The sequence below is a fragment of the Urocampus carinirostris genome, chromosome 8 (assembly GCF_059441175.1).
Source record: "Urocampus carinirostris isolate Australia breed hairy pipefish chromosome 8, RoL_Ucar_1.0, whole genome shotgun sequence".
Lineage (NCBI taxonomy): Eukaryota > Metazoa > Chordata > Actinopteri > Syngnathiformes > Syngnathidae > Urocampus > Urocampus carinirostris.
Window position 1 is genome coordinate 24,638,900 of NC_142356.1, and position 19,555 is coordinate 24,658,454.

The 19,555-nt window shown below is 37.8% G+C and overlaps 1 protein-coding gene across 13 annotated transcripts in view; it reads right to left on the reverse strand.

Moving 5' to 3' along the window:
• The window catches only part of sorbs2a (sorbin and SH3 domain containing 2a), a 66,718-nt gene that overhangs the window by 20,426 nt on the left and 26,737 nt on the right, over nt 1–19,555 (reverse strand). For 8 of the 13 annotated variants that reach the window (XM_088342070.1, XM_088342071.1, XM_088342069.1 and 5 more), the window contains exons 3-16: nt 18,910–18,965; nt 18,330–18,419; nt 16,248–16,274; nt 16,040–16,158; nt 15,340–15,906; nt 13,397–13,750; nt 11,736–11,862; nt 11,043–11,218; nt 9,536–9,602; nt 7,873–7,923; nt 6,930–7,155; nt 5,089–5,203; nt 3,796–3,867; nt 878–934 (exon numbers count right to left, since the gene is read on the reverse strand). In XM_088342070.1, the coding sequence (XP_088198196.1) occupies nt 878–934; nt 3,796–3,867; nt 5,089–5,203; nt 6,930–7,155; nt 7,873–7,923; nt 9,536–9,602; nt 11,043–11,218; nt 11,736–11,862; nt 13,397–13,750; nt 15,340–15,906; nt 16,040–16,158; nt 16,248–16,274; nt 18,330–18,419; nt 18,910–18,919 (2,058 nt within the window). In that variant the 5' untranslated portion in view covers nt 18,920–18,965. The remainder of the gene's footprint in view (nt 1–877; nt 935–3,795; nt 3,868–5,088; nt 5,204–6,929; nt 7,156–7,872; nt 7,924–9,535; nt 9,603–11,042; nt 11,219–11,735; nt 11,863–13,396; nt 13,751–15,339; nt 15,907–16,039; nt 16,159–16,247; nt 16,275–18,329; nt 18,420–18,909; nt 18,966–19,555) is intronic. The other 5 variants (XM_088342075.1, XM_088342077.1, XM_088342074.1 and 2 more) reach the window with 5 other exon arrangements.

Here is a 19,555-nt window from a genome sequence, read left to right on the forward strand (position 1 = left end):
TCAGTGCTTACAAAATAATTCTTAAATCGTGTGCCAGCTTCCTTTCATTGCTTCTACCTGTTTGTGCGGCTTTCAGATGTATCCTTTCATATTTTGGTATTCAACCAATTACATTTCAGCCGCTTGTATCCGGGAACGTGTTCTTTCGGTCAGTTCATAACCATAAGTCAGGGTAGGAATGTAGATTGCTGGTAAATTGAGAGCTTTGTCTTTCGGCTCAGCTATATAATATTGTGTTTATTTAAAGCAAAAGGGTTGGAAAACTCGGAAAAGGTTTTGTCTGCCACTTTCAGCCTAAATATCTTACTTTAGTCCGAGCACGAGCCCAATCATATTTCTGAGCTGGCCTGGAACGGCAATCATTACGCCATTAAGTCAGAGCTTCTCTCTCTCTCTCTCTCTCTCTCTCTCTCGCTGACTTTCATTCTTTTATTAGCCCGTCATTGTTCTTTTTCTCTGTTCATAGTCTTGCGTAACTCCGATTTCGTTAAAAAGATACGTGATGTGCGTCCACGTGGGGCACATTACAAATATACTTATTTATTTTAGTGCAATTTTAACCTCAACTGTGGTATTGAATCGGTGCCTCATAGGCCGGTGTGCCTAATATACCAAAAATAACACAGTAATATTTGGGGGTGCGCCTTATAGTCCAGTGCCCCTTAAAGTGCTGAAAACTACAGCTAATCTTCTATTACTACACTTTACATTTCCCTCTGGATACAGAGTTTTAACGTCTGCATAACTTTGCCCACTATTTTGATCAATTAAAACACTGCTTACTAACATGAGTGCTCCTCAAGATAATTGCTAAAGTTTACAGTTCACCTATGAAATTGGCTTTCATATTATTTTGTTGCAACACTACATCATTTACCTCGATACGCTGCCGTGCCGAGACGTCTGGATTGTAATCCAGCCGTTTTTTGGGAGGCTTGAGTGCCAGGGATGAGTGTGGGAGGCACAAGGAGGAGGAGAAGGTGGAGGGAGGTGAAGATGAGGTGAAGGAGGAGAAACAGCAGTGGCATCATGAGGAGCGAAAGAAAAAAATACATAAGAGTGAACACCTATTAGAGAAGTCAATTATTTATGCATGAATTATTCTGTAAATCATAAACACACATAAACACCCAATGCTCACTAACTTGGGTACACACCATGCAACCTAACGAGATCCAAAACCTGAAATGTACAGTGTGATAATTTTTGTTTTCGCAAAAAACGTAATTTGACATTTATAATTGAATGTCACAAGTCATCTCATTTTGTTTATAATAGTAACTAAATTGTTTAAAACACAACTGTCCTCAGTCCCCTGCAGGAACATCACAATAATAATTAATCTTTTGACATACATTTTATAATAGACTTGTGCGTTTACATTACACCTGCAACAACCTTTCAAAAAAATACTAGCTATAATAATATATAAGCATCTTATGCTTGGAGGTTGCATCAAATGATGCATTCTGTGGTGAACACAAATCGGGAAAAAATATTCCTACAAAATAAGGATAGCTGTAGAGCAGTGGTCGGCAACCACCGAGCTGCAGAACGGTCCCAGGCTGTGGGTCTTTGGTACCGGATCACACGCAAAGCAAAAAATAGCTTATACCGAATTAATTTGTGTACGCATAAGATCAAATCCAATAATAAAAATCTAAGTTTGGGTGCCGGCTACCCTGAAGTTTTGGGGTAGTATATCACTCTAATTGAGCAATGATTGGTCAGTCGTCAAAAATCACTGACTTCATTTGCCCAGCATTGGATGCAGTGGGAATCAAACCCGGATTGCAGGGTGAATCATATTCTCGAGTTTACTTGGATTGTGGATGTCAGGGCAAAAGACAGTAGGCTTGTGTAATCATCACAATATATTGACTCACAGTGCCATGTTAAACAATGTTGTTTGGGCTGAACATTTTCCCGTCATGCCCAAGCATAACGCATGCTGCTTCGACATAGTGGTACTGTGAGTAAAAATAGTGTGATGATGGATCAAATCTAATGCCTTTTCTCATGTTCCCCAGATTCCTAGTTGTCTAGTGATAACATGGTGAATTTAGACTTATTACTATTGTATTACTTTTGTTTTTAATATTATTGTTAGTATTACTAATGTTGTTAGAGGGCCAGGTCGTGAAAATATTGTCAGACATTCAACAGGTCTGTGGTCCAGAAAAAGTTGCAGAATTATGCTGTAGAGTATGATTTAGTTTTGGATTTACACTTGTTTTTATTTAGATTTTTGAATGTTGTCCCTCTGGCAAGGATTTGTATTTTGAGATATTTATTTAAAGCTTAATAAATATTAAGGGTAATTATAGTAATATTATCATTTCAATTAAAGTATACATACAAACACAAAAAACACAAATAACTGGCATCACTTTTTATGTAGAACGCATTTACTCTTCAATGTTTTGTTTTTTTAGGTAAAGTTTATTTATAATTTGTCGTTTTTTTTCCAGATTGACTCAAAGGGATCAAGTTGACCTCACTTAGTATGAGGGTTTTTAACAGGGAACAATTAAGTAACCTTAAGATCCTTGTTTAATAAAATGGACGAAAATACTGAGCGACCAGTGAAAGCACGTAAACACGAACGCACACACTCGAACAAACAAATGTTTCATGCAGTATTAGCGATGGAACAAGCACAAAAATGCAATGTAGTTGTATTTGCACACAAGGCAGTGCAGCTTTCCTCCAGCAGAGGGCGTAAAAACAATTAAACCAGGGCAAACTCGAGGCAATGAAAAGTAAAAATAAATCTGCGCTTTTCTATACTTTTCACACAAGAAAGCAATACAAACTAACAATGACAACAATATTGTAGCACATAAAAAATAATTTTGATATCTCCTATAATTGTGAGATTCATACTTAATCACAGACTTAGTATTGGCTTTTTACCATTCCTTTTCCCACAGTCACATGGCCTTCAAGCCAAATCCGAAATAAGTATTCCCTTCATACGGTTCACACAACAATAACATCAATATCATCAATCAAGCCGGTTTCATCCAGTGTGAAATAGGCTAGTGGATTTTATTTTGATTATTTTTGGGGGGAATTTTCCTTGTTGGTGTTTTTATTGTTTACTTCAGACTCTTGTGCTGTCTCTATTTCATTCATGCTGTTGTTAGACCACACCATCTGTTTCAATGCAGACAAATTACTACAGCCGTCAAGGAGCAATATTTGATCGATAGAGCAAAAAGTGATATTGAGTTCAGAATTGCTTCCTTGTAATTCAATTTATTTTCACCTTTACAACCAACTTTCTGACTTTGCAGTTTTTCTATTTGTTTTCAAAGAGCTGCCACAACTTTCATGAACTCTGATGCTAAAAAAAAAAATAACAGATTTTTAGACTTCACAACTTTGAGTCTAATTCGGGCTACTACAGTAAATTTTAAACTCATTCTCAGATTTGACTGTGTTTTCGACATTAAGTCTAATAATTTCAACCCATTTATGTGATGTTATAGTTTTGATTACAAATATTTATCTGGGGCCCCAATACATTAATGACAGCTAGCCAACATACTAAAAACGAACAAAGAAAAAAAAAAAATTGAATCCAGAAAAAATTGCAAAATTTGGTGGGGTAAGGAAGAGTCACAGCACGCGACAAACTACTACCTCATGCAGACACAGCTAGCCCCACCCGCCTACACACATGGACCCATACTATATATACATACTAACAAAACCACAAGGGGCGGTGTGGAGAAAGAACATGAGTGACGAGAGAGGTATCATGAATAGCTGAGCCTACAGCTAACTTACCGGGCGGCCAAATTCCAGCTCAGAAAAGAACTTATACCAAGGCTCGTTCTCTAAATCTATGTCATCATAGGTCTGGAAAAAACAAACAAACGTGACAGCAGGAAGGGAGACAAGAAAAAAAGAAGAGGGAAGCATGGAGAGAAGTCAAATAAATGTGAAGTGTTCGAGGAGAAACACGTGAGGGAGTTGATGCAGGTCATGGGTGAAAATGTTGAGAGCAAAAGCAGAAATAAAATAAAATAAAAAATTTCAGAATAATGAAAAATACTATATACTCTGTCAACAAGAGTACTGACGATTTGTTTCCGGTGGATTCTCAATATAGTTTAGTTTCAGTATTCAGCTGGGTGGTTAAAAAAATCCCTCTGACGTTACACAGATTTATGAACCTGGATGAACTGGCTATCAAAAATGATATAATCTAATCTGAAATACTATAAACCTAAAAATTCAGAATGCAAATTGTTTGGTGGTCAATAAAATTGGAATTCGATTAAAAATTCAGAGGGCTTAGAAAGAACCAAAAGAATAATTTAGGCAACGTTTGTACATTTACTTCAACATCCTGCAGCCCTAAGATTTTAAAGTAAAGATCTTATTCACAGTCAAATGTTTGAAGACCACTAAACTTGGATGAATCACAGTTAAAATATTTGGGATTAATTTGTCACCAAATCAACACCTAAAATGATTAATGGAAAATATGTTTAAAAAAAATGCTTTATCTTAGAAGGCCCTTTACAATCTAAATTGTTAATTTATTAAATTGTCAAGTCATGTCCCAGCACAGAGGCCTGGCCTTGTTTTTCATTGCATCCATCTCATTTAGACTGTTTTAGGAGAATGATGAGTCTCAAAAGCATATCATTTCCTTTTTTCCAGTGTTATTATCAAAAGACACAGAATGGACCCCCTTCAATGAAAGTAGTACACAATAAGCTCATAATAAGAGAACATTTTTACTTCAGTTTACCAGGGTGACTCAAAACTTTGCATACAAGCAATATTATAACCAAAATGTGAGTGAATGTAAAGTGCATGTAGATAAAGCCCCATCCCTTTGCTGCCAAACAAAATGACCTTATGTTAACCTTATCGTTTTCCTAAATCGGATAGAGTTGTAGTTCTTTTTGCTGTTGAAAGTAGTATAAATGAGAAATCTATCTCCAAAGAAATGTTAACAACAGAACACTTGGGAAACAATGATAATTTCTCAAAAAGAAGAAAATGTGTGTTTTCCTTAGAGAGGTTTATTTTCTAAACCACTTATAATATAAACAAATATTTACTTACAGGTCTTTCATGCTCCAAGATTGATGACTTCCCTGGTTCATACTCAAAAATACTCCTTGGCTCAGCACGGTACTTTCGCGTGTCCACTTTCCTGTCTGGGGGACCCCATTCATTCCTACGGATAACATCGACACACATATGTAACAAAGCGCTCCACGAAACAAAGAATAATAACATCTTACCAAACCATCAAAAACTGTTAGGCCCAATAATCCCCAAACTATCGTATTTTCTGCACTGTAAAGCGCACCTGATCATAGGAAAAACGCCTAAAAAATAGTCTTGTGTCATATATTGTTTCATACATAAGGCAAACCAGACTTCAAGGAGCATGAAACTGAGATTACAATAAGCTCAACCGTATGAATTCATGTATAACTGTTAATTCAACGATTGATCGGTCAATAGATGCCGCTGACCAAAATTGTAAAACATATGTAACGGGAATTGAACTTGAGTAATGGCGCTGAAGGGGCTGACACTCTACCAATAGACGACTACAAATGTTATACGCAAAGGTATTAGAGCTCATCTTATTATCACACTATTTTTACTCACAGTGCCAGAAACACTGATATGCATAGGGATTTTGTTCTGAATCCTGATTGCTCAAACAGTCACACTACTTCTTCACCTTTGTGTCAACATCGTTGTATATTAACATGTATAGTTATGTAAAAGAGATCTTATACAGACGCAGCCCTACTTACGAACGAACGTTCGTAAGTTGAATTTGTTTGTAAGTTGCTTCAGTGCTATATTTTGTATGTTTAAGGCTTGTATATGTAACCTGTATAATTTTGTACTAAAAATAAACATTTCATAAAATAATATGCTCTTTAAAGATAAATAAAGTGAAGTTTAATTTACTTGTGCATGTTGCAGATGAGCTTCAAGAGTTAAGCTACTTCCTCCTCCGTGGTAGAAAGTGGGCGAAAAAAAGCGATCCAACCATTTTCTCAACCGCATCAAGCTTTCTAATTCCACTTTCATTAAAAAAAAAATAGATTGCCTCTTTTTTACACTTTACCATATTGAACGGATGCACGAGATATTAAACAATAAAAACGTAAAAGTTCTTAGCGTGCTAGAGATACAACACAATATGTTTACTCATGAACTAGGAGGTAGAAGCCAGATTTCTTCTTCGGGTGGATGCTGGGTGATTTTACAGCGCCACACAGCGGAAAGAAGCACTACAGTAATGTCCTCTACTCGTAAAAAGGTACACACAATACAAAATCTAACTTACAGCAATGTCCGGATATGTTTCGACATTCCGGAAAAAGTGATAGTATCTGCTGGAATCCATAAGTCGAATGTACGTAAGTCGGGGAGCGTCTGCAGTATTTTGTTGTAAGACTTTTTATTTTCTCCCCTCTCAAACATTCGTTGGTTAAGAAGAGGAGAGACTTTTTAACCAATCACAATGCACTTTGCAAGTCAATGTTTTTGATACCGTGAGTGAAATTTGTGTGATAATGAAATAAGCACTAATGCCTTTTCCTAAGTGACCTGCACTACTGGTTGAATAGTGGGAAAGTGTTGGTGCTCTCACCACCAGTACTGGGGTTTGAAACTCATTGCATAAAATGTTCAGCATTTTGGGTGAACGACATTTATCTGTTGATCAATTATTGCTCAAAAAAATCGAATATAGTAGTATACCGTAAAACCTTTTCTGGTAATGCATACCTACAATTGCTGAATGCATTTCCAATCTTATTCACCGTATTCTGATAATATAAGGAGCACTTTCAAATTTCTGGCCAAATTGAGGTTAATAGGTGCGCTCCATAGAACAGAAAATACGGTGATTCAAGACATAAATATTCTCTCACAGATCTGGTGTGTCTCTATCACGGTCGCTGTCTCGAGCCCGCAACTGTAGCAATGAAGGCGCAGGTGGCGGCGGAGGTGGAGGCACAGGTGAGGGTGAAGGCGAAGGATCCCGGGCAGCCAAACGCTGAACTCCGTTGTCCGACAAGCTCTTGGAAAGTGGCCTGTAAGTGTGCGTACGTGGGGCAGGGTGCGCCAAGGTGGCACTGGGTGGCACACTGTAGTCATCTGTTTAAAAAGCACAACATTGTATTTGACTAAATGGCTTACTCAAGGGGAAAATCATTAGGAAGTGCATGAGATTCTAAACAGAATGACTGTAATGGCATTGTGGGAAGTAATTCAGATGTTCTGAAATTAAGGGCTAAAACATATTGCAGGACAGACATATGCCATGGCTGCAGAGATTTTTTGCGATGTCGCGGCATATGGGCCGTTCAGGGATACAGGGACCTACATCCGTCATATTGCATATTCTGAACTGAATGAAAAGAATGGCATTGTAGGAAGTAATTCGATCGTCCTGAAATACATAAATAAACGCATCACAGCACGTATTCAGAACACTTTTGTCCCTTTTAATGCTTAGTTTGAGCTGAGAAAATACCTAGCTGTCTGTCTGGCAACTACAACTTGACACTCCCACACCAGGATCCGGGTTTTATTCCCACTGCATCTAACGTCATACAATTGTTATCCCTAGCAAAATTAGTCCTCTTAACACTGCTATCCGGTTCAGGCACTGTTGCCACAATTAATATGAAATAGGGTTGAGCGACTAATCAATTTATCAACTAATCAATGATTGCACAAATAAAATGTACATTTTGTCTGCATGTAAGGTGCACTAGATAATAAGGTGCACATTCAAATTTCTGGATGATTTGCTGTTTTTGGGTGCGCCTTATAGTCTAGAAAATACGGTAATACATCATTATTTCTCACCATTGTTTACAATCGCATAAGTTGCACTGTAGGTGTCTGAGTAGTCATCATCTGAAAAGTAAAACACATATTAGAGCAGCTTATAAAGTGAAACACATGACTATTGAAAATTGTTGCCGGTGTGCAACAATTGCACAAAATCGGACAACATCGGTTGGGGAAGACTCTACTTTCCGAATAAATATCCCACTGAAAGAAGGGAGGATATTTAGCACAGGGGTGTCAAACTTATTTTCACCCAGGGCCACATCAGCGTAATGGCTGTAATCAAAGGGCCTGATGTAACTGATACATCTAAATAAATGTAATTTGCTATGTGAAATAAATGTAACTACTCCTATATGTAAGGTAACTGAATTTATTAAATAATCAAGTAACAAACATTGCAGTTGCATTGGAAAAATGTAACTAGACATATGTAACATGTTATACATTAAATTCAGTGATACCTTTACATACGAGTTACTCGGGCTACATAACATTCAAAATACGAGATGTATTTCGGGCAAATGTTTGCCCCATATATTAAACAAAATCCAAGTTAGGAGAATTTCCAGACGTTGACAATAGAGACCATTTTATTATCATCTTGTATATCTTATTACTTTATTTTTATGTTCAATTAGAATGTTTTTTTAGTGATCAGGAAGATTTGTTTTATAGCTTTTTAGGGTTAACTTGGATGCTTTTGTAAGGCGGAAAAGGTATTTTATATCGCGATACGAGCAATTTTAGAGGCGAGCAAGATTCGGGAACAAATTGATGTTGTATGTAGAAGTATCACTGTAAAAAAAACATCTTGAACATTTTTAGGATCATTTTTTTTCTCAATTACACTCATTGGCATTGGTATGGAAGTACCGGGGAGCAGCGGCATAGAGCTGACACTTCGTGGAACTCGATGCACATTGTGGGAAATGTAGTTTTTGGTCCAAGCACTCTTTTGACCCGATTATTTTTAGACGTTCATTTTTAGCTCTTGGGTTCTTCATAAAAAGATGTGGCATGCCACATTTGGCCCACAGGCCATCAGCTTTACTTATGTGAGTTAGCAGATACAGCTCAACCCTTTGCATTTTTCCACTGCAAGAAAGAACAAATTGAGAAACAGGAAACATGTATTTTTCCATCAGTCTTTTTCAGTGCTAAGTTTAAATTTTAATATTCCCTTTTTGGAGTTCACTATATTTAGTATTGTATAGCACACAACATCCTCTCCCCTAACCACACATTTCATGCCTTCATCAGCCAGCTGTGCAGCTTTAAACATTTTCCTTTCCCGAGCTAAAACTTTGAACTTTTTACTTTTGAGATCAACAGCACCCCACAGAGCCATTTTGCTTGTCATTATTCAACAGGATGAACACATTTATATGCACAATTACGTAACAGTTGCATTGGTATTTGTGGCCCGAACAGTCAAAAACAAACAAAGCCCTATTTGCTGGACATTCGCAGTCAGCCACTCTAAATTGGAGCACTTTTCCCAGGATGGATTGTGTCTTATTAGCAAGTCTTCACCACAAGCCTAATGAGTTCTGGCTGATGGGACTAGGGTGGATGAGTTCTTTGTAATTGGGGGTGGTGTGAGGCATCATTAACAGTATTCATCACGTAATGAATGGAAGCTTTTTAGGGTCATGGTACAGTCAAATTAACCTACCTGCTTTATGGACCTTGTGGATCTGTTTAAACATGGTTTTGTACCAGTCCTTGGGGCGATCCACCGTCTATGTAGAAAGAGATACACTTTAGATAAAATGGTGTGTGTGTCAGCAGTTTATCAAGTCATACAAGTATATTGAACCCTCGTCTATCGAGGGTTACGTTTCAAAAAGAACTCGTGATAGCTGAAATCCGTGAAGTAGATTCCTTTATTTTATTTTTCTACATTACACAAATACTGTAAATACTCTATTGTACATTGAAACCAAAGAAAAAACCCTTTTCACAGGCCCAAGCAATCGTTTAAAAAGAGAAGTACTGTAGTGTGTACTGTACCCATAAATATTGTATTTATTACAAATACCTACTCTCTTAGGGATTGTTTAACCAATCACAATGCAGAACAAAAATGCATGATTTGATCCTGTGTAGTTGCAAGACCGTGAAAGGTGAACCACAATATAATGGATTGCTGTATTTAACTACAGTTCAGAATTTGAAAATATACTGAGATGTACTACTTTATATGGCGAAATATTAACATTTTAAATGGATAAATGTTAGCAGTTTTAATGTGTGAGAGTTTCTGAAAACATTTATCTGGATGAATGTGACCATGCCAGATCCCAGCATTTTGTTAATTACTTTTTGTATGCTCATTTCATTTGCTGCCATTTTATGATGTTTGAATCATAAGAAAATAATGAGACTTATTTGCTTTATTCATGTTTATGCAGAAGCATAATGATAATTTCAGCTGAATGAACTTGGTATGATTAAATATTCAAGATTTCACATGTATGACGACTTTATAGAAAATCCTGACTTTTTCGCCTTGGTACTTCGAGGGACATTCGTGCCTCCATTTCGATTTTGAAATTGTGTTTATTTTTTATTTTAGTGTGCATTCTTCACTTACAAAAGTAACAATCGAAGACAACATAATTTTCTACAAGTCATTAACATCTGCTGTTCTGCATTGTACATCTAAAGGCTGACATTTTACAGAAAGTGTGGTGTTTGTACTCTTATTACACATCTAGTAAGGAACAACTCACTTAATGTTCCCTTTATCCAGTGGCACTAAAAATGTGTTTGGCTTTGTCTCAGTAAAGTAAAAAAAAAAAAGAAGAGGCACCACAGAGAGGGAACGTGTTAGCCCAAGCATGTAAGCGCCAAGACTGGAGGCCAATTACCTCTTCACTCTCCACGGTTACCACACAGAGAAGGTGCAAAAATGTTTGTCTGCTCACAAACAGACTGTTTTTCTGCAGGACTTTTTGTGTTTCTTTTATTTTGTTATTCCTGCAAATTGTCAACAGGTGCATATAATTGAGTCTTTTTTACGCACCATTTTTAATTTTCCAATTTTTTAAATTTGTGAACATTTGTTTAAGAGTGAAAGTTTTTACTGCTGAATACCATAGTGCATTCTCAAACGAATATATATCTGATCAAGTAATTATTTTTGATTGATCCAACAGAAGTTTGTAACAAAAGCTCACCGTGCGGATGGCAATGGGAATGCCTGATTCATCAACAGGTCCAATGCCTTCATAGTGAGGGGCTTTGATGATAGACACCTTGGTTTCCTCTTCTGAGAAGCGGGCAATGGGGACGTTAATATTGTAACCAGCGTTGCCCGAAATCACAGACTCCCTGGTGAATGCCTCGCTGCCTTCTACAAAAATGATTTAGAGAATAGGTTAAACTCACAAAGAAAAATAAAGGTCCATTAAACATTGATTCATTAGTATTTTTAAGCACACAGTGGTGCACAAACTATTCCTACACAACGACCACACTCAGATTACAATATTTCAACAAAAAAGCAGATTAAAGCAAACACTTGCTTAATCACACTTATTCAAGCAATGCATTTTTGTCTCAAGAGGGAGCTTAGCAACCACCATAGCCCACACCAGCAAGGTTTACAGCTATCCTTATCAACCATTTGCTTATTTGGTACTCTAGCAATTGTGTAGATGTAAAACTGCCGTTATGTTAGCCTAATTTTTCACTGCTCCACACACCGAAAAAAGTCAAATGATGAATGGCTTTAAATTAAAAAAATAATGATGGTTTTGTTAAAGAACTCATATCAGCTCTTTAAACATTTTCCAAGGAATATAGAATGTGATTTTCAAGGTACAAAAGACAATCGTGCAAAACAAATACTGGATTCGTGAAGGTCTTACCACAGCTCTGACTCTGTTTTAGGAGGCCTGTGCGGAGTGAGGTGGGCGGTGGAGGGTAAGATGGCGGCGAAAGGGGTCTTGCTGCATGTCCTGTCCCCCCGTTCATGGCATGGGAGAGCACTTGGCCCTGTAAGGAGGTTTGCCATAAACAGAAGATAATCAACAGAACAGTTGATTTGATGACTTCATTTTCTTCTAAAATGGAAGGAATGTTTATTCTGGGAAAACTGTTATGAAATTAAACAGTTATAGTCAACAGAGACAAACAGTTCTTATGTTAGTGTGCTAAAGTAATCTCACAAACAAACAACAAGATGGAAGGCGACTCTCCCATAAGAGCTTCCATCTAATGTCAGAAAACAGCAAATTATTTCAAAATGATCACAAAGTGAGTAGTAACACTATTGCACAATAAGGAGTATTATCGAAGTAGATTTACTACTTTTGAGTGTTGGTGAAGATGAGCAAAAACAAAGCTTACACTTCCATATAGAAGATTGATAGATAGATAGATAGATAGATAGATACTTTATTCATCCCCTAAGGGAAATTCACAAAGCAAAAAAATTGCAAAGCTGCTGTGAAATATTTCCTTAATTACTGGCCAAGATCAACCACAGAGTTGCAGGCATCGTCTTTTTGAGTGAGGTGTGGCACTCACTTTAGAGGAGAAAATTTGTAAATGCTAAATTTGTTACATGTGCACAAAAATCAAAATGTATGGCTCAAGTTTGAAATTTACACATAATGCACAACTATGTGTTTAAGTATGGTAAGTGCCAATTTATTTCGACACTAAATTTTGTGTATTATTTTCCTATTGTTGTTTGACTGACATTGCTACGTTTCAGTGTGAACTGGGGCTTCTAGGAATTATGTTTGAATTAAAATCAGCTACCGGCCTCCCTGTGTGGAGTTTGCATGCTCTCCTCGTACTCTCGGGCACTCTGGTTTCCTCCCATATTCCAAAACCATGCACCCCTGCAAACCTCGTTAGGATCAGCGGTTCGAAAAATTAACTAAAATTTTTTAGTGGGATGATACAAAGACATCTAAATCTTCCACAGTGTTAATATGTATTTTGTGTATTTTATTATAAATGTCACCATTGCTGTTAATATTATCACTATTAGTATTTTAGTAAAAGTACAAATACGTTCAATGCCTTTCTTGGGCCAGGCTGTGAAAATATTGTCAGACAATGAACTCGTCTGTAGTACAGAAAAGGTAGAACAGGACTTCAAGCAAATTTTGCATCGATTTGGAAGAAATTTGAGTGAGTGTATATTTTTTTATTTTGGGAAATTATAGATGCCAATAATTAGGGAAATATACAGCAGCTGCATATTTGGAAGATAGAAAAGGGGTCTACTTGCACTAATTGAAGGCAAGTAGGAATTAATTGGATGAAGCATGCAATTTAGATGTCTTCTTCCTTTACTAAGTTGTGAATTTGTGATACAAACTCACAATAGAAAGGCGCGGAGAGAAATAAAGAGTATAGCTTAGAGTGAAGATGCGTTGCAATGACAGGGTTTTGGGCTGAAATCTGCAGGTAGTTAAGAAAAGACAGAAAGAGCAAAAGCAAGCAACACATGGAGATTTGGCAGAACGTTTGTTTTAGGTAATAGCGGCAGAGAAATTGCTGGTATAATAATTACGTTAGTGACAGTGGCGGTTGCAGCAGCTGTTAGCGCATCGCCAGGGCCAGCAGCAGCAACAGCAGCGCCAGTGAAGACTGAGACGTGGCTGAGTGTGGGCGATGGCGTAGGTGAGATGCTGGGCGAGTCTAAGCTACAAATATGCAGCTCATCCAGCAGACCCGCCGTTGAGGAGGAGTAGTGGCTGAGAGCCGAGACTGTCACAGGAGATGAGGGGGGCGACGCGGTGACGGCCGCAACATATGGGCTAGGCGACAGCCCCTTGGACATAAGGCCTGACATGTAGTCGAGAGATTCTGAGCTGTGGCTGAGACAGGGAGAGTGACGTGCTGTGGAGTCAAGGGAGAGGGGGCCCTGGTGTTGAGAGGAGGAAGGAAGAAAGCTTAGTGGCATAGCTCGTTAGAAGCTTTGTCACAAACCATGAGTGGAAGTAACACAGTGATGCGCTGTGAGGCCTCAGTGGGTCTTCGCTGATTAATGCTATGGATAAAAAAGGCTTTGTTAGTGCAAATGCAAAGAGACTACATGGGCACAAGGATTGGGCCACACTCTGTTTAATAATGTCACTTATGGCCAGTCTGGCTATGTCACTTTAACTCTGGTCCTCAACTAAAGAGTACTGGTGCATAACTGTAGATACGTTTGGGTGATGGCGGTTAATGTTTGTTAGTTAATTGACCAAAAATTACCATTGGGGAAGAAGTAAAAAAAAAATTGCTTAACTTTAACCGGTAGACATATTAAAAAAAAAAAAAAAAAAACTGGCAGCTATAATGACATTTGACAGTTGCTACGTGCATTATAAACCTAAACCATTTTGTCCCCACTGTCATATATCTTTGACTTTTCAACAAGAGCCGTAGTCAGCAACTAACGGGCAGAAGACCATTACCAGACCGTGGGTCATTTAGTCCCGGGCTGCACAGAAAGAAAGGAAAATTGCCTTACTTTTTAATTACGCCATATTAACTGATGTACACAGATTTTTTTCACCCCAAAAATATTCCAAAGTTGTGTGTGCGCTCTTTACCGAGGTTTTATGGTGGCATATCACTGTAATTGAGCAATGGTTGACCATAACAGAATTTGCTCATCAATGGATAGAACGAGGATCAAACCCAGATTGTGGTAGTCTGAGCGCACAATCCTTACCTCTAGGCCACTACAATTGTGGATGTTGAGGGCATTCGGCTTTATTTCATCATCACATTATTTTTACTCACAGGTTCATATTGTAACGGAGCATTATGGAAAAACAACGTTGTATTGTAAAATGAGTAAGATAGTGAGATGATGAGATAAAATCGAATGTGTTTTCTCATTTCATCCACGCTCCTAGTGGTCTTGAGTTTGCACAGTGGATTATTATTATTAGTATTGTAATTATTCCTACTGGTATAATTGGACAGGGCCACAAGAATATAGTCAGACATTAAACCAATCCATTGTCCAGAAAAGGTTGCTGACCACTGATTTAGAGTTATGCACAGTGTTTAATTTTTAATTTAGGAATAATGCAACCATTACATGCCCTCATTGGTGAACCCTTAGAAATACATTCAGCGGTCAGTCTTACATTTTAAGGCCAATGATTTTTATTTCTATTTGTTTATCATTAGAGCTGTAACACAATCTGCAGTGCCCATATACTATTCTTTACATTGACTTTCAAAATGAATGTAACACATGTAAGTGGGTCAGATGAGCTGCTCATACATAAAAAGAACCAGTTAGTTAATTTGTCTGTATGGGCGCACCAAGTGGAAGAACCAAAGAGCAATATCCAAGCATTCACCTTTTGCTTTAACACATAAATATCCCCGTTTTCCCTTTGACCCAACAACGTATTTAGAACATGATGCCGCTTTCTTCCACCATGGTGCCACCAGAGTGACTTAATTGTAGTCATTTTTCATTTAAGTTGTGCTGTTTGTTTCTTGTACCAACAGCTTGGCAGGAGAAGGTCTTGGTGGAACCGCTGGAGGAGAATGCAGGTCTTGGGTTGAATTTAAACCTGGTGGAAGTTGGATCGGGATCGTTGCAGGTTTTTCTGACGGTACTTGATGTTCCTTGATTTCCGAGAACAATTTGACGGAGAGCGAGGAGGTTCTTGTGGAATGCTGAGGAGGGATGGTTGGATTGTGTGTAGGAGGAGGGGGTGAGTGGTTAGCAGAGGTTTCAACACTAAGGTGTTCAGGCGGAGCTGGGATGGTGATGGGGGTAAATGTCAGGCTGGATACTTTTCGTTCCTGATCTTGGTTATTAGCTGTAGTGTCATTTTCAACACCAACCACAAGTTGAAGTGAGTTAGCGCAGGTATTTGTGCATGAGGAAGTGCTAGTAAAGGTGTGGGATTCTTTACAAGCCACTTCTTCCTTGCAGGAAAACATTAACTTAGTTACAGGACTCAAGTCGTCAGTGAGTGAGCTGTAAGACAATGTGTTAGCATTCCCTGGCATGAAATGAAAACTATCTCTTCTTGAAGGCGGTAAAGGTATGGGAATGTCATCCTTGTAGGACCAAATCAAAGTACAAAAAAATAAAATCAGAATGATTATGGTAACAATACACATTTGCGTACTTTAATGAACAAAAAGCCAAACATTAAAGCCAAAGCGTGCAACATAATTCTAAATGTTTCACCTGCGATTTTTTGTCATGCAGGTTGGGTCTGACGCTGCGAAAGCCTTTGGCGGCCAAAGACGAGCTGATTGTGTCACCGTTCTTAAAGCCATCAGTTGCACTGTGAGACCGCCAAGAACCTGGAATTTTGTTTGTTTGGTTTTATAAATGCAAGTGGGAAAACACAAGATCAAAAGAAACAGATGAACAGATCTCAAATATAACTTACTGTAGTCTGATGATTGAGGCTCACTTCCTAAAGATTAGAGACAAAATAGATCATGAATATCAAAATTTGTGTCAGGTGAAGAACTTGCTAAAAAAGGAAATATGCCATTTTACCCGTCAACAATCTCGGAGTTAAGTCAAAATACATCATCTTTTTAATGTTCCCTGAATAAACAACCATCCATCTTTTGTCTATCTTGCCCGTCCTTCTTAGAGTCACTATTAGTGATTAGCAATCCCAGCAGATTACAGTGCAATACCATCCATCTATAACCACAGTTTTTCCAATGAAAAACATGGAGCACAGAGTTATTCATGATAGAATAAGTTTCATTGGATATTAAAGTTTCATGTCTTATAAGGGTTGTTTTATAGCTGAAGATCAGAAATTTTGTTTTGTATGATTTTCAAGTTACAACATGTTTTATGGGGACCAACTGGCCGCTTTCTGGTGACTCCAAATATTAAAAAAAGCAGAAATCAAATTCACACACTCATCTGAGAAATACTATCAGACTAAAGTGAAAACTGTTCTAAAAACAGTCAAATATCCCTGATTAACCCATTCAGAGCCAAAGTGTATAAATACGTTTTCAAAAGCATCGTCCCCTAGTACCAAAATGTAAAAAAATATATATCTTTAAAACACGATTATAAAAGATTTGGCGCAGCTTATCAGTAAGTTTCAAGCCTCTGCGAATGACTTCAGTATGATAAATCACCATTAGACGGCAGGAGTGGTTTTCCTCACAGTGTCACATTGTAATTGAACTCTAGGGGAAATAATTTGGTCAAAACAACCAAATTGTGAGGGAGCTCTCACTTCCAAGTATTTCTTCCTTTATTCAGCAATTGAAGTCTGAAGGTAGTCCCGTATGACGAGTTTAGGTTGTAGTGAAGCAGTGTGGTCAGAGTAGCGGATAGATGGATAGGTACAGACAAGCTTTTTTCTGTCTAAACTACAACAAAATCCCTTTGTCATCATCGGTGCATAGAGAGATGATGTTTCGTGCATTGCCATTGTAACCAAAATCATGCGATCATGTCACTGGAAACATCAGGCGTTAAAAAATCTGCAAATTCCATGCATTGTTCATGCATAAGTTTACTGTTCTTGCAATAAAATTTTATTTTGCAAGCAAAGTGCCCTTGTGTTTGTGGAAAGCATCGTTTAGACATTGGAGGAGTTACAAAAGCAACAAAGTACCACAAAAGGGAAAGTTTTGCCTGAAATGCATCTGCTCATAAAAAGCCGTTTTTCTTAGAAGCTTTCTTGGAAACTAATCTTTAATCAATTTAGCAATGTTAAACAGTTTTTTTAACTTGACAATGGCAAAATCTAGAAGCATAATTTTTTTCTCATGACATGTCCTGTTCTTATATCGTTAGAGAACTAAATTTTCTGTAGGCCTTCAAAAATGAGTCAAAATGGCAAAAATCATTCCACTTTAATTTATTTTAATGGAGATAAGAGCTGTAAGTTTTAAATTTTGATGGTGGATAAAGAAGAATAAAACATCCCAAAAAGACAGATTTATTATATTTACTTGCAGACGATGCTAAAGCGTCATTTCGGAGGGGAAAATGTAATGTTTGCTGGAACCAATTAAACGATTTGTAATATTTTAGAAGTTTCAATGCATTGAGAACAAAAAGTCCGGATTCCAACATTGCACCACAACAAATCCAAGAAAGCTTAAGTGACCCTGAACAAAGGGTACTGAAAACAGCTTTTGTTTCAACAGCAGCTTTTTTTCTAAAGTTTATTGCAAGTGCATGGGCCCTAAATACTGGTGTACTATAAAGCTGTGAGAAAATGATTTATATGAAACAATCAAAAATTTAGTTTAATGTGCCAACTGTAAATATATTGCCTACCCTAAAAGTAGCCTTTCTGGAAAATTAAAGCAGGTGATGCTAAAGCTAGTAGGTGCATTAACAGAGTATATCAGGTCAGTAGTTTCAGAATGAAAGATGTTTGTTATTCTATTAACTGTTTAATGACTGTTGGCTTTCTTTTGTCTGTGTGTTTGCATTCTTCATTTAAAAAGGCGCCATTAATTTGGGTTGTGCAAAGTAGTACCTGAGGCCAGATTGGGTGAGCTCTGGAATCTCTTCATGGGTGAAAGAGTGAGTGACACGGCAACACTTTTGCGTGCACATCCACCGCTATCTGAGATAGGGGCACATGCAATGCAAACACATACTAAATCACACACATAACAAAAAAAACACATGCAATTTAGCAAACAATAAATCATGTTATCAGCAAACTATCAAATACATACAAACTTTCATTCATTGGATGGATAAAACGGACATGCAACATTCTGTCAAGGTGTCTCTATCAGGCTGTTGTTGGTGTAAACAATCTGGACCCTGGCAGACAGCAAGTGCATGTGTAAATTTCAAAGTTGAAGAGTTACAGCTGGCTTAGTAGTGTAGATGTCTGCTCGGGTAAACTGCCAAGTGTAGCTTTGTAAAAGTATTCATGGAGGAATGCATCATGCAGAAGCATAGAACAGAATCTTAGTTAGCTGTCATTTAAGTCATTATGGACCAAAGCCAAGCAAATTACACTGGCATACTAACTCAATCGAAAAGAGGACAAGTAAAAATCAATCTGGTTCAAATCAACGTATTAGATGATATTTCATGCATACCTGTATTCATATTGAAGATCACTTCTGAGAGATTCAAAACTGGACTACACACCTGCCTGCAAAAACAGTAAGAAAATGCATACACAACCTTTACTGGTTTGCAAATGGATTCTAAGCTGTGTATGAGAAGATCACAGAAATAAAAGCAAATGATGCTAAAGCAGAATAAGAACTCTTGGTTAAACATGTAATCTCATCTCATCTCATCAGCTACACCGCTTATCCTCAGTAGGGTCGCGGGGGTGCTGGAGTCCATCCCAGCAATCATCAGGCAGTGGGCAGGGGACACCCTGAACTGGTTGCCAGCCAATCGCAGGGCACACAGGGACAGACAACTCACTCGCTCATTCACACCTAGGGACAATTTAGACCGTCCAATTCACCTGAAATGCATGTTTTTGGAATGTGGGAGGAAACCGGAGTGCCTGGAGGAAACCCACGCAAGCACGGGGAGAAGTCTTAAAAAATAAAATCAAGACAAAAAGAATGCCAGGATAAATAGGCAAAAATATTTACAAGGTAGTCCTTGGTGACTGAACCAAAAGTTATAAAAGTACTGGAGCAATAATGCAAAGAAAAGTAGTGCATTGTAGCAAAAGTGCAATGAAAAAAATTGCAATAACATTGAGCATTAACATTCCAAGCT